Source organism: Malaclemys terrapin, chromosome 17 (genome assembly GCF_027887155.1).
Source record: "Malaclemys terrapin pileata isolate rMalTer1 chromosome 17, rMalTer1.hap1, whole genome shotgun sequence".
Classification (NCBI taxonomy): domain Eukaryota; kingdom Metazoa; phylum Chordata; order Testudines; family Emydidae; genus Malaclemys; species Malaclemys terrapin.
In genome coordinates this window covers 9626258-9640517 of record NC_071521.1, presented here as the reverse complement: position 1 = coordinate 9640517, position 14260 = coordinate 9626258, and the positions used below count along the sequence as shown (strand labels likewise).

General features: G+C 39.4%; 1 protein-coding gene across 4 annotated transcripts in view; it reads right to left on the bottom strand.

Moving 5' to 3' along the window:
• The window catches only part of CCDC180 (coiled-coil domain containing 180), a 46002-nt gene that overhangs the window by 4157 nt on the left and 27585 nt on the right, over positions 1–14260 (bottom strand). For all 4 annotated transcript variants that reach the window (XM_054007863.1, XM_054007866.1, XM_054007864.1 and 1 more), the window contains 13 exons: positions 13045–13191; positions 12605–12749; positions 12262–12378; positions 11633–11731; positions 9840–9926; positions 8897–9084; positions 6237–6307; positions 4459–4648; positions 3554–3628; positions 2933–2999; positions 2015–2156; positions 1292–1452; positions 190–327 (listed from right to left, as the gene is read on the bottom strand). In XM_054007863.1, coding sequence (XP_053863838.1) covers positions 190–327; positions 1292–1452; positions 2015–2156; positions 2933–2999; positions 3554–3628; positions 4459–4648; positions 6237–6307; positions 8897–9084; positions 9840–9926; positions 11633–11731; positions 12262–12378; positions 12605–12749; positions 13045–13191 — 1627 coding nt within the window. The remainder of the gene's footprint in view (positions 1–189; positions 328–1291; positions 1453–2014; positions 2157–2932; positions 3000–3553; positions 3629–4458; positions 4649–6236; positions 6308–8896; positions 9085–9839; positions 9927–11632; positions 11732–12261; positions 12379–12604; positions 12750–13044; positions 13192–14260) is intronic.

Here is a 14260-nt window from a genome sequence, read left to right as displayed (position 1 = left end):
TGGTCTAGTGGTGACAGCACAGAATTAAGAGTCAAAAGATATTGTCTTTAATGGGGTTGCCTAAAACTAAAAATCTTTTCCAGTTCACTTTTAATGGGGAGGTAAAATGCATCCTAAACTCCAACCTCTGACCTTGAGCAAGAAATCAAATAGGTTCTAACAAGCCACAGTCTAGTATGTCACTCATACCTGCAGTTTCTGAGTGTTAAAGAGTATCCCATCAGCTTGGTCTTTTTGTCTTTTTAACTCCTCCTGGCACAAAACCTCCAGCTGGGGTAAGTTGTCTGGGTGCCCCAGAGCTGGACGCAGTTTGTTCTTGTTCTCAGCCTTTAATCAAACAAATACATCACTAGCATTTTCTGTAAAGAATGTGTGACTGGGTCCTAGAGAGAAAGAGGGATGAGTAGAAACACAACTCTTTTGTGCATCAGTTGTAACAGGGTGGCATGCTCTTTAATGGCTAAAGGCTTGGGGCTAGCCAACCCTAGTTACTAAGGAGATACACCTGAGCAGGGATCAGCTGATTCCCCTATAAAGAATAGCAACAAGCTGCATAGAGAATCCCCAGATAGATCAGAGTGGGGACAGAGAGATGACAGAGGGTGAGGGAAGCAGGTAGGCTCCAGCAGAGAACCCTGAGACATCAGTGACATTGTGACGCTTCTTAGGGGTCCCCCGGGTTGTGAGGCACCTCACTATCACCTACCCTTAGCATGAGGAAATCTTGTTGTACCTACTGTGGGTCAGACCCTTAACTCTACCGGCCTCTGGCAGCACTAGCATTGTCCTCCAGGCCTTCGCTGGCCTTGCTCTTGCTGTACAGGTTAGCAATAGGCACACACCACCACCCATTCCTTTGGAGTGCCCAGCCCCGATCCTCTGAATATTCACAGAACTTCCAGATTCTCTACTCCCAAAGGAACAGTGCAAACAAGCGTACTAGTGTCAACTAAGGATCACCACTCCGCTTAACACACAGCACTTAGAGATATTTATAGTGAAAACAAGAATACATTTTTTTTAAATCAAAGAACAGATTCATATGGACAGCAAATAAAAATACTGGAAACAAAACAAAATCATAACATGCTTTTGAAAGCCTGAACTTACCTCCAAGTTTAACTATTCTAATTAAAAATATGAGACTGAAATTCGGAAATGAAATCAGGGGGTGGTTTAGGAGTCAGTGGCGTAAGCAAGCAAATGAGTTTAATGTAAATGACAATAACATGTTCTGTCAGACAGCGGATACTTTATACCGGAGGTATTCCAGCATGCCCATAAACCATACCTTTGCATTGTCCCATTCTTCCAGCTGTTCTCTGAAGAGTTGCCGGATCTGATCAGTGGAGTGTCTGAGCTGCTGCTCATGCTCTTTAAGAAGGCTGTCGATAACCAGATGGGAGACATGAGGGAGTTGTTCTTCAAACAACTTCAACTGATCCCAGAACTCTGGTGGAAAAGGCAGCCACAGGAAGGTTTGTGTCACATAAAGACATTGATGTCAAGGAACCAGAAAACAAACAAAGAAAACTTATACTAATGTATAGTATAAGTGCCAAAAGTGACTGGAATTTTCTTTCACACACATTCCTCTTTGTGTCCACTGGCCCAGGACCAGTGGTTGACGACACACACAAGTCCTGAAGCATTTGTACGGGACTTTCAATTAAATATCTTTGCAATGGTCTTTCTCACATAAATTTTAGTAACTGACAGCACCCCAGTTACAGGTAATTGGCCCAATTCTGGTCCCACAGAAGTTAATGACAGTATTGCCACTGACTGGAGTAGAAACATAACTAGGCTTTAAAACTTTGCACAATTTGAAAGCAGAGATTCCAGCCTTTTCAATGATAACAGGACCTTAAATTTATACTAAGCCTACCCTGGTTCCTTCTTCTTCCATTGGCATAGGCCCAAGACTGAATTAAGAAAACTCTAGACTTCTGATCATTTCAGTTTTCAATTCCAATTGATACATATGACAAAGTATTAGGTCCTAGGATTTTACCTATTAGGCAGGAATTATGGTAATCATCCGTCTGGCTCTGATAAGACAGGAGCTTCTGCCCAAACAATTCTGCACAATGGTCAAATGTCTCTTGCAGATATTCAGGCCTCGTGATTTGATGCTTATCCTTTCGGTAAAACTCCTTTGGAAGGTAAAGACGAGGTAAAGAAAAGGACTTGACAAAGTGTCCAATCTAAGAGCCACTACTGCGAACATATCAGTACAGTGGATCTTTAGGTCTTTCAACCTCCCCTTCATTCTGTGCCACCTTTATCCTCCCCCACTTGAGCTTTACCGGCAGCTTTGACCTGAGCTCAGACAGGGAATGTTTGCTGAGAATGCAGATTCATTACCAGACATCAGGCGTTTTGTCAAACCTCTTTCCCTTGTAACTAGATCACATCCAGTCTCTGCTCTCAGCTTTCCCAATCATCTTGTTATTAAGGTGATGTTGTAGTCTCTGAATTCACGACACTGAGATGTGGTTATGGCCATTAAAAGCAGGGCATTTTGGTATATTTATAATAAGCTGTGAAAACCTGAGACCAAGACTTTTTCACCTCCATTTTGTCGTAATCTGAGCCTACCGGCTGACCCCGTTACAACTAACAGGGTTTGAGTTGTGTTGGTAGTGAAGCCTTTCTATCACATAACTATGGCAGAGGTATGTATATTCATCCACACCTGCTATTCTGCTAAACAGGGATGGTATAAAGTTTAGTTATTGTTTGTACAGAACTTTAAGATATAAAAGCAAATGCATGTATTAAGTATTATTATTATACACTGGATGCACTAATAAAGTAAGAAAAATTATTGTGGAGTTCCATTGCAATATAGTAGAACCAAATTGCTAAACTACTACAGGAGTAAATCCGCAATAGTAGAAATTGACTGCAGAAAATAAAGTTTTCTTACCTCAGCAAGATACAGCAAGGTATCATTACCCTCCCAGAGAATACAGGTGATAATCCCCTTAAAATGACTGAAACCAAAACACAATGACAATGCAAAAAATACTTGGTACTGGGAATATTTCTGACTTTTTAAAACATTTGATCTCATTGAATATGAGAGGTAAATATATTAAAATAAATCATAACTACAATGTAAATAACATATATTTGTACATGTTGCTGTAAGAATGCCTAAGATGATCCCATCCCTCTTGGTACAGCTCCTCTTCAAAGCAAGCAAAGACAAGAGTAAAATGCACATACAAAAGCCCATGCAGAAAATATTAGGTGTAGCATAAGAAAAAAGGCAAACCAGCTAAATTTCTATGCTAAGGGGCATACATAATATAGTTCTATAGCTTCCATCATTATGCTTTTTGACAGGTTTCCACTCCTTCTCCTTTTGTGTCCCACCCCTTTTTATCCAATGCATCAAAGGATATAAAACAACCACATCTATAATTAACACTTCACGTTTATTCCATTGTCATTAAGACTGTACAATTGTCTTATCTAGCTTTACAAAAATAGCAATTTAACTGTGCATTGGATCAATACTTTAGGAAATACAGAGCAAACTTACTCAGATTCTTTAGGCTTCTCTCCAAAGATGTGGAACTTCTTGTCAATTCGACCTGATCTCGAGTATTTTTGTATGCTGAAAAAGGCAAAGATTTTCTACTTTATTCAAAAGAATTCAGACTTTTAATACATTGTCTCTCCCTCCCCTCCCTCCCAGCCAGTTGTTTATGATACTACAGTCATATAAACGTTATCAAATTACAAAAAAAAGCTGTGAAGATTTTCATGCCCCACATTTATATGACATGAAAATTATCATCTGATAGAGACGTTCTCAGGATTCGGCTTCCTATGGGCCTTCCAGATCCTCCCTTTCCTGACCTTCTTTTAGAACAGATGATCCAATACAAGATATTACCTCACCCACCTTATCTCGCTAATATCCTGCGATCAACATCACAACAACTACACTGCATACAGATTAGCATCTAGCCACAAAAATGCCCATTTAATGTGTTTAAGAGCCAAGTTGAGTTTCCAAAATAGGACATCCAGTTTAGGCACCCACATTTGAAAATTACGATACCTGTGCTGTCTGTGCTATCAATAATATACACACACATCCATATATTTGGAAATTACACTCTGTTTTTATATTACATACACACAACTTTGTATAGCATCAACCTGCATCCCAAAACACTTTGTATTAACTGAAATAGGAGAGAGAGAGAGAGAAATTAATAGGTTGAGGTGAGGTTTGAGATGTGATTTGAAATGAGAGCGAGCTGATAAGGCACAAACACACAGCGCAGCTGTTCCAGATGGTAGGCACCACTGTGGAAAAGGCTCACACCAACGGTAGTGAGAATGTGTGGGAGGATGGAAAGCAGGCTAGTGTTAGAGGGAAGTAGACACAAAAACACATACACAAGATACTGGAGTTTCTCTTTCCATAGTCCTTACCTCCCCACTGAGAACTTTTTGTTTACAGAGGTAGACATCTTGGGTCCTACAGATAAATTGCCATAAGGAACAGAGTTCTGGGGACTTTCAGCATGCAGAATTGAAACAGAACCTCTCTGTGCTGTGGGAGCCTGATAAGTTGCTTGATAAATCGGCTGATAAATGGGTTGATAAACGGGTTGATAAATCGCTTATAAGGAAAGAGGAAATAAATTCTGTAAGCCAAATTCAAAGTAATTTCTATACATTTATACAGCATGTGTTTTCATTTCCATGCTGAGTACTCCTAACATTAATTGACACTAGTGAAGAGAAAACATCAAGATGTTTCTAAATTGGATTCAGCACCCAGAAGTCTAGGTGCTAATCTATGCAGGATGTAGGTGTGCTGTCCCAGCAGGTGCCCAGGGAAGGGCTCCTTGCATCACCTTTGGGTAGGGAAGCGGTATGAGCCTCTGCCATTCCTGGCTTCCCTCCAGCCCCATCCCATCTATATGTTCATGGGAAGAGAATCTAGAAACTAGGAGCTGCTCTCTGCACCAGATGCAGGCACAAGATCCAGGTATATCTCACAAGGTGAGAAAGGGCTCAGGGGTTTCATTCCCTTGCAGGGCCATTTAAGACAAGGGCACAATCCAGCCACAAGAGAATAGTCTGCTTTACTGTTTTTTGGTATTTCCACTTCAGGTCCTGAACTAAATTAGGAATAAAAGCAAGTGGAAAACATACAGAGTAGTTAAGCAAACAGTTTCTGAACCTCAGAAAGGTTTGGATGAAGATATGAGCATATTTTTGTCTCATCCAAACCAATTTGTCCCTGCCTGATTAGATGCTTCTTTCATAAGAGGTTGGGTTCTTCTCTGGCTACAGCTCTCAGCTTTCACTTTTCACACCAGAGTTTAAGTCCAACTTGAAGTACTAAGTGACCTGAGTTTTGATGGCCTCAACTCAGTCTCTGGTGAATGTGTCCCCTTATAAAACTACCACGTGTTTGACACAAACGGCAGTGTCTGCTTAAGGGAGGCTCAGAAATGAGCAGGTATGGCTAGCCCAGAGTGGACTCTCCATGTCAGAGGGAGATTATTGATTAGGCAGCCTGAGAAAGCTCATATTGCATCATGTCTAGGACCAAGGCAAGGATGTGGGAAGAGGGATTACTCTATCACTGGATCTCCATCACGGGTACCTTTTCAAAGTGCTGCATGGGGTTTAGTTCTAAAAGTCCTATTAACCTCCATGGAAGTTATATGGAGAGCTGCCACTTTCAAAACCTCAATGGAATTACACTTTACCTAAACCAACATATTCCTTCATTTAAAACAAAACAAAAACAAAAAATAGAGAGAGAATATCACTGCCTTCTCCTACGGGAGTATATATGCACTCACATAAAGAAATAGGGATAAGTTTTGTCCCCTGTACACTGGCGCATATGGTTGGGGACAAAGAAAGAGTGTGTAGGGGGCCTCTTTCCTTCTCATAAGCAGCAGGACAGGATTCATCCAACCTCTCAAGACAGCACTAGGCGATATGGCTATCCAGTATGTTTCCCTGCACTCCATATCTCAAAGGATGTCTGGTGCGCACATACCCAGTCAACTGGCATGTATGATGCAAACAAGAAAAAACATGGCCTGTAGTAGGCTGATATGTACTTTATTCCTGCTCAGAGGTATAAATATATAGTCACATATTAAGAGTTGTCAGTTAAAATATATATTTATTTCTGTCAATTCATAAGAAAGAGAACTTCAGCAGTAAAAGGAGTGCTTGCATACCTCCTGCTACTGACTGTGAGCGATCATCTCTCTCATGCCGCAGTTCTGGAGATTTCTTGGGTTGCTGAATTCTGAAACAAAAATTAAAAGCTATGTAGCTTCTAAATACCCAGCTACCAGTTCTCTATCGTTGTCATGGTCTGAGAGCACTTTAATCTCTGAGATACTGCCTAATGTTAGGGCTAAATTTACAAAGGTATGTCTAACTGCAATAATTTGCACAAGAATAATTCAAATGAGAGAGAAGGGCCTGGCTGTAGGGAGCTAGACAGGGTACCTGAAAATTAGAAGTTTTTGCAAGCACAAGTGTGCATTCAAACATGCTATTGAAAAGGGCTGGAGCTTGCCATTTCACACCATCCACTGTCTAATTATTCATTAATGTTTATACATTTTCCTCATACGTTTACCTTTATGTAACATTTTATCTCCCTTTAATTCAAACAATGCCCTTGAAGCCAGAAAACTAGTACTCAGTTAACATCTATTTTTACAGCACTTTAGTTGAACTAGTGAAATTTAATTGAACTAGTGAAACCTGAGCCGTCCTTTGTAGGTGACAAATCTGAGGAATTCTCACAGATTGAAGTGTCATTAGAGGAGGTTTTGGAATTAATTGATAAATTTAACAGTAACAAGTCACTGGGACCAGATAGCATTCACCCAAGAGTTCTGAAAGAACTCAAATGTGAAATTGTAGAACTATTAACTATGGTTTGTAACCTGCCCTTTAAATCAGCTTCTGTACCCAATGACTGGAAGATAGCTAATGTAATGCCAATATTTAAAAAGGTCTCTAGAGGTGATCCCGGCAATTACAGACCGGTAAGTCTAACATCAGTACCGGACAAATTAGTTGAAACAATAGTAAAGAATAAAATTGTCAGACACATAGAAGAACATAAATTGTTGGGCAAAAGTCAACATGGGTTCTGTAAAGGGAAATCATGTATTACTAATCTATTAGAATTCCTTGAAGGGGTCAATAAACATGTGGACAAGGGGAATCCAGTGGACATAGTGTACTTAGATTTCCAGAAAGCCTTTGACAAGGTCCCTCACCAAAGGCTCTTACGTAAATTAAGTTGTCATGGGATAAGAGGGAAGATCCTTTCATGGACTGAGAACTGGTTAAAAGACAGGGAACAAAGGGTAGGAATAAATGGTAAATTTTCAGAATGGAGAGGGGTAACTAGTGGTGTTCCCCAAGAGTCAGGCCTAGATCCAATCCTATTCAACTTATTCATAAATGATCTGGAGAAAGGGGTAAACAGTGAGGTGGCAAAGTTTGCAGACAATACTAAACTGCTCAAGATAGTTAAGACCAAAGCAGACTGTGAAGAACTTCAAAAAGATCTCACAAAACTAAGTGATTGGGCAACAAAATGGCAAATGAAATTTAATGTGGATAAATGTAAAGTAATGCACATTGGAAAAAATAACCCCGACTATACATACAATATGATGGGGGCTTATTTAGCTACAACTAATCAGGAGAGAGATCTTGGAGTCATCGTGGATAGTTCTCTGCAGACGTCCACCCAGTGTGCAGCGGCAGTCAAAAAAGCAAACAGGATGTTAGGAATCATTAAAAAAGGGATAGAGAATAAAGACAGAGAATATCTTATTGTCCTTATATAAATCGATGGTACACCCACATCTTGAATACTGCGCACAGATGTGGTCTCCTCATCTTAAAAAAGTTATACTGGCATTAGAAAAGGTTCAGAGAAGGGCAACTAAAATGATTAGGGATTTGGAATGGGTCCCATATGAGGAGAGATTAAAGAGGCTAGGACTTTTCAGCTTGGAAAAGAGGAGACTGAGGGGGGATATGATAGAAGTATATAAAATCATGAGTGGTATGGCAAAAGTGAATATGGAAAAGTTATTTACTTGTTCCCATAATATAAGAACTAGGGGCCACCAAATGAAATTAATGGGCAGCAGGTTTAAAACAAATAAAAGGAAGTTCTTCTTCACACAGCACACAGTCAACCAGTGGAACTCCTTGCCTGAGGAGGTTGTGAAGGCTAGGACTATAACAGGGTTTAAAAGAGAACTAGATAAATTCGTGGAGGTTAAGTCCATTAGCTATTAGCCAGGCTGGATAAGGAATGGTGTCCCTAGCCTCTGTTTGTCAGAGGGTGGAGATGGACGGCAGGAGAGAGATCACTTGATCATTACCTGTTAGGCTCACTTCCTCTGGGGTACCTGGCATTGGCCACTGTCGGCAGACAGGATACTGGGCTGGATGTATCTTTGGTCTGACCCAGTATGGCCATTCTTATGTTCAAATTCTATCACTACCATTGTGACAGTAAGATAGTTTAGGTTGTGAAATATCTCCCTCAAGAAGAGGCAGAAATCCCATTGCTTGGGACTTTTAAAACTAGACTGGACAAAACACATGAAAAAGTACTGCATATAAACTTCTTCATCCTGCACTGGCACAGAAATGGCCCGGAAGATTTAAATTCAGTGGGATCTTTATGTGCTACCAGAACACAAGTAGTAAATATGTATTTGCAAGCATTTCAAATCGAATTGCTTGCACTGCCCTCCTGTGCACAACATGACAATAAGATGTACATACAGTGAGCAAAAAATTAAATAATTTAAAGGAATAACATCTTTAGGCACTGAGAGCATTTACTTACTGGAGTAAATTTTTGATGACGCTTACTGCTACATCATCAATTACTGACTTTCCAATTCTGCTTGGATTCAACAGTGGAACACTGTCTATCCCCATAACCATCCTACTCTCCTCTTTGAGACTCTCTGATCGGACTGCAGCTGCAATGGAACCTCGTAATGCAAACTCTGTCTGAGCTGGGATGGGGTCCTGGAAGTGGAGGAAAACAAAATCAGATATTACTAAAGAGAACAGGCAGTTAGTTATACTGTTCCATGGAGGTGCCGGCTACCAACCCTGTTGCCCCACAGGCTAGAGGAAAGAGTTTTATAACTTGGAAACATTTCCAATTGATTTTTCCCCTTTCTGCAGCTATGAGAGGTTGAGAGTTAAGTATTACTATAATTATTACAAGCAATCTTCAAATAAATATAATTAATAATAATGATGCCTTCTAGTTTACAAAATAAAACACTCTATAAAGATGATGTACCAACCAATAAGGAAGATTAATCATCTGATACAAAATCTGCTATCCAGTCAAAGCCTTCAGCAAGTGCATCTGAATTCCTTAAAGAAACCTTTAAAAACACACTCAAACACACACACGCTGCACAAGCACAACCTCTCATTAAGGATCATCTCCTACAAAGTGCTGAGCATCTCCGGAGTAGTCTGAGCACCATCAACACTTGGTAGCCTCATTGGTGGCTGAAGGCACTCAGTACCTTGCAAGATTGGGCCCTATATCACCACCTCTTGGGCAGCTTGTGATCATTTGAAATTCAATAGCATACGAACGTTTTACATGAAAATTCAAAATATGGATTCTGAAAACCTTTTAAAATACAGGCGTAATCAAAATAGTTTGGGTGAATTTTACTATTCAAACGCAAAGAGTATATAAAATACAGAGATTCCAGCTAATGTTATCTTACAGTACAGAAGGGGATGATCGTATTTACCAGCAGGCAATTGAGATACTTGCTCCTTTTTTTCAGTTCTTTCATCACAGTTTTGGCAAAGTCATACAGTTCTTCCGAAGTCACAGCCTAGTTAAAAAGCAAGGATAATATGAATAGTATTTTCCTCAATATGGTAGAAAATTTAGAATGTACCAAACATGTTGACATATCACATCTGTCTGTCGAAGATGTTTCTAATCTGTTCTATCACTTTTGTATCTAGGCAGGTGTGGAAACCAGGGGATCAATTCACTGCCTATAGAAGCTGATGTTTTTCTTTTTTGAAAATAATTTTGAGTGTGAACATGCTGCTCAGGAAAATGAAGGATTTGTGGTTTTAGTGTCTCTACCAATGCAACTTCTCATGACTCTTAGCAGCTGTGATATAGTAGTGGGAGGAAGCATGGAGAAGGAACTTCGTTGTATTAATATCAATGGAATAAATGGACCCTGAGAGTCAAAGGTGTTACCTGACCCCGTCACTGAAAAAACACTAAACAGCTTAACATGATTCAGGGTTTTGAGTACAGAGACCTCGGCCTGCTTAGCCAAGGGCAACAAATGTAATTAAAAATCATTACAACCTTTTTATTAAAGATATAGAAAAAGGAAGGAAAAATAGTTAAATCATTTAAAATGTAAAGTAGTAAGAAAAGTTTTCATTTTAAAAATATCCCTTATTCTTTTTTTAAACTGTAGAGTGTTTTTTGTAGTGAGAACCTCCTGTTTGACAGCCTTTTAGATGGTAATAACTGTTCTTTTTGGGGAAAAGAGAAAAAACTAGCTGATATGGTCTGGAACTGATGTTGCTGTTGCTGAAATCCAGTCCTGTTTCCTTTAAGACTACACAAAACAAACACACACAGAAGGGGACAACAAAGACAGAAAATGCAGCATCTGTCTCTGGTGTTGACTTTCACCTGCAACCTCACTGCTAGAGAAACACATGGCTTCATCAGCCACTCCAAGACCTGGCAAACTTCTTGTTTAGGGCATTGGTTTTAGCTGCCTCATTGGTCACGGGCTCACAGCAGTGTTGTGATAGAGATAGTCTTGGTCAACTAAGCCAGACTCTTATTAAACAGAAGGCAAAAAAGAGAGATATAGGAAAGAGAAGAAATAAGGTGGGGAAGGTAAAGGACACATGACACATTCCAGGGGTTGATGTGTGGGTCCCTTTTTCTGGCCTAGTCTGGCCAGGACATCTCTCAGGATCAGGTTGATGAAGGCCTAATGGTATCATGGTGGACCCTGCGTCATAGGAGATGATAAGAGTGTCAGCCATAATGATTAGCTTTCAGTCTACTTCTACTTCATCCTGACATCTTCATTCCCTCCCCTGTCTCTTTTTAAGGACCCCAAAGGGAATAATGGGTGGAATAGCCATCCCCTCATTATTTTGTTCACCAACTAAGACTTCCTTCCAACACACCAATTTTAGTTAATTAATTTCTGATTCCATTCTCCTTTGCTCACCAGTCATGATCTTAACACAGTCCTTGGGTAGTGGCAGTAGACTTTTGTGTCTGGCTTTCTTCAAGTTTGACTTTCTTCAAGGTTTGCTGACTTTTATAAACAATTTTATGTACATTCTAAAATTTAACCTTGTTCATAAGTGAAAATTAGTTCATCCTAAAATAAGTCTCCATTTGAACACATCAAACAATTTGACATGGCATTCTTTGCTCAAGAAGCTGTTGTGCAGAGTTTGACTACAATGAATATAGTGAATACTAACAGACTCACACAATCATGCACATCATACAACTACGTGATGTGTCTTTGGAACTTACTTCTTTATCCACAGTAGGATGAGCACAAGCATCTATTTTCTTAAGGAATTTCTCCAAAGAGGAGTTTAATGTCTGTGCCTGTAAATTGGAGTTTGCCACCTAAAACAGAAGCAGATGTTAGTGAAATGAAAACTCAGTTGAGATAAATGAACACTCAAACATTTATAGAACTATCAAAAAAGATTTCTCCAGGAGGGAGCAAGCACAGAGATCCTCATGAAAGAGCACACTATTTATTTTCAAAGAACAAAAACATTGAATCACTGGTACCCAAAATGGAAGCCAAATTCAATGATTCATAACAGCAACTCTTTTTTCATGGCCTATATTGCATCAAGCAGATAGCTGGTCTATTTAGTTGTAGGTGGTTAGAGTGAAGTGCTGCAAACCCAGGGCGTGATCCTACTTGACTACAACAGGAGCAGGATTGGGTCCTAAATCCCTAGATTCAAGGCTGGCAATGGCAGAGGAAAAAACAGTCCTTAAATAATAGATAAAAACACTGTACCTATGTCCCATCTGTGTGTTTGCCTCTTCAAACCAAGCCAAAAACCCTTTGGATAGAATAAGTGAGATATATAAATGATTGAGATTGAACCAAACTAAAGTTCTGGAATTTGTATTTGTACCTCTGATTTGATTTTCACTTGTAGATTTGTTAGAAACCGCTGGATTTTCTCCATGAAGAGACGATCCATTGCAAGATTATGGAATTTTGTTTCAAACTTGTTGATAACCTCAGTAGCCTCAAAAACAAATGCGAAAAATCAGGAGATAAAGGCTAAGAAGGTCAAGTTTAAGTCTGATTTAATAATAGCACTTAGCATTTATATAATGATTTTCATGTCACACAAACATTAACTAAATCTAAGAGTGTCTCACAATGAAAATCTATTAACACGGGGGATTAGAATGGTTACACTAGCTGCAGCCAGGAATTTGAACACTAGAAGGGAATGAAGATCTGCCTACTTGCTCTAAGTAGTTTGACTCCATTTTCTCCATATCAATCATGATTAAGCCTTCAATGAAGTCAATGCGTCCTGTTTCTTTCTCCAGACGCTTACAAAAGAACTCCACCTCTTCTGGAGAAAAGTTACCTCCCTCTGAAAATAATCTGAAAACAATAGGTGAGAACGGAAAGTAATTGTCTTAGGTTCTTCCACCTCCTCAAAAGAATCCTTAGCTGAACAGTCCCTATTATATATATTTTTTCATGGGATGAAAACACTATTATAATATTAGTAGTATACTTTTTTAAAGGATGAACTTGAATTTTATTGTGCTGACTTGACAGTAAATTACAGAATGTAGGTAAGGAGACAAGGAGAGCGAGAGAGAAATAAAACTTTACAAGCCAGGCGAACAGAGATTGATATAGAAATAAACACCCTCACACCTCTCCCTTATACCTGCAAGCTTTAAGAAAGTCCACGTTTGAATCTCGTAGTTTCCCCAAGGCTTCTTCTAAATAGTTCCGGTAACTCCGCAGGGATATCTGGATAACTTCTACATGATTAAGCAGCTCTGAGTGCAGAGAGTTGCTTAGAGCAACCAACCTAAGAGCAAATAACAAAAGACAGCTTTTTCAGGGAAATCTATGGGAGAGTAGACATTCCTTTTCAAAGGCTGCTGGGTCTTGGAGAGAGCAGAAGAATGAGAGTTTAATCAGCACGCTTCTGCTTCCCTTCCATTGGGAATGTTTTGATGTGGCAGCATACAGCAGACACACTACTAGCAAACACTCACTGCTATGGAAGAGGACTCTCATAACCTAACTTGTCAATTGCTACTAGTGTACAGGATAGGTAGCATGGATAAAATCTGGATACATGAAACAAACTTTTTCTACTTTATTCTAAAATTTTTATAAAATTCACAAATGACTTTAGTTTCTTAGCAGGGAGATAGAGAAACCCTGGAGAGATGTTGGTCTTGAGATATTAACTTCCACTTCTGCCGAAGGGACCTGGAGTAACTGACTTCACAGGACCTGGGGTTTCTAGGTTTTACAGTGCACTGAGAGAGGAAACAGAGAGTCTAACTGAGTTAACCAAAGGATTCTTTGTAACAAAGACTCTCACTCGAAGGAATGGAAACTAAAGTGAGAAAAGCATTCCATGTGTCTCCCTTGCAAAGGATATTAGGGAAAAAAGAACTCAGCATAGCCCAACCTTTATATTTATTCCATACTTTGGGCACCATCACTGTAGTGAGAAATAGTTGTGTGAGCTAAGTTAGTACATACACACATGGGCGCACACAAATCAATGAATGTAAAGGGAATTTTCCTCTTATTTATTTACACTCTGTCATTTCCATTCGTTATTTCATTTTTGCCCAAACATTACTGGAGATGCCTTCTAGTATCCTTGGGGATGATAAAAAGTGTTTATATTTAGTTTTATTTTTCACATCATCGGTCTCCTCATTATTATAATTGCTCTAAAACATGGCTGACAAGCCTAAAAGTAGCAGAAGAGCAATAAATACTGTACTAAGGCTGCTGGATAATGATAAAAGTCTCAGATACATGAGCTTTTTGATCTCAGTGTGTTCAAGTAACTGTTACTCTATGCTGAAGCTTTTCTGTTTTAGATTACAGATTTACAGGGTAATGTGACTGTA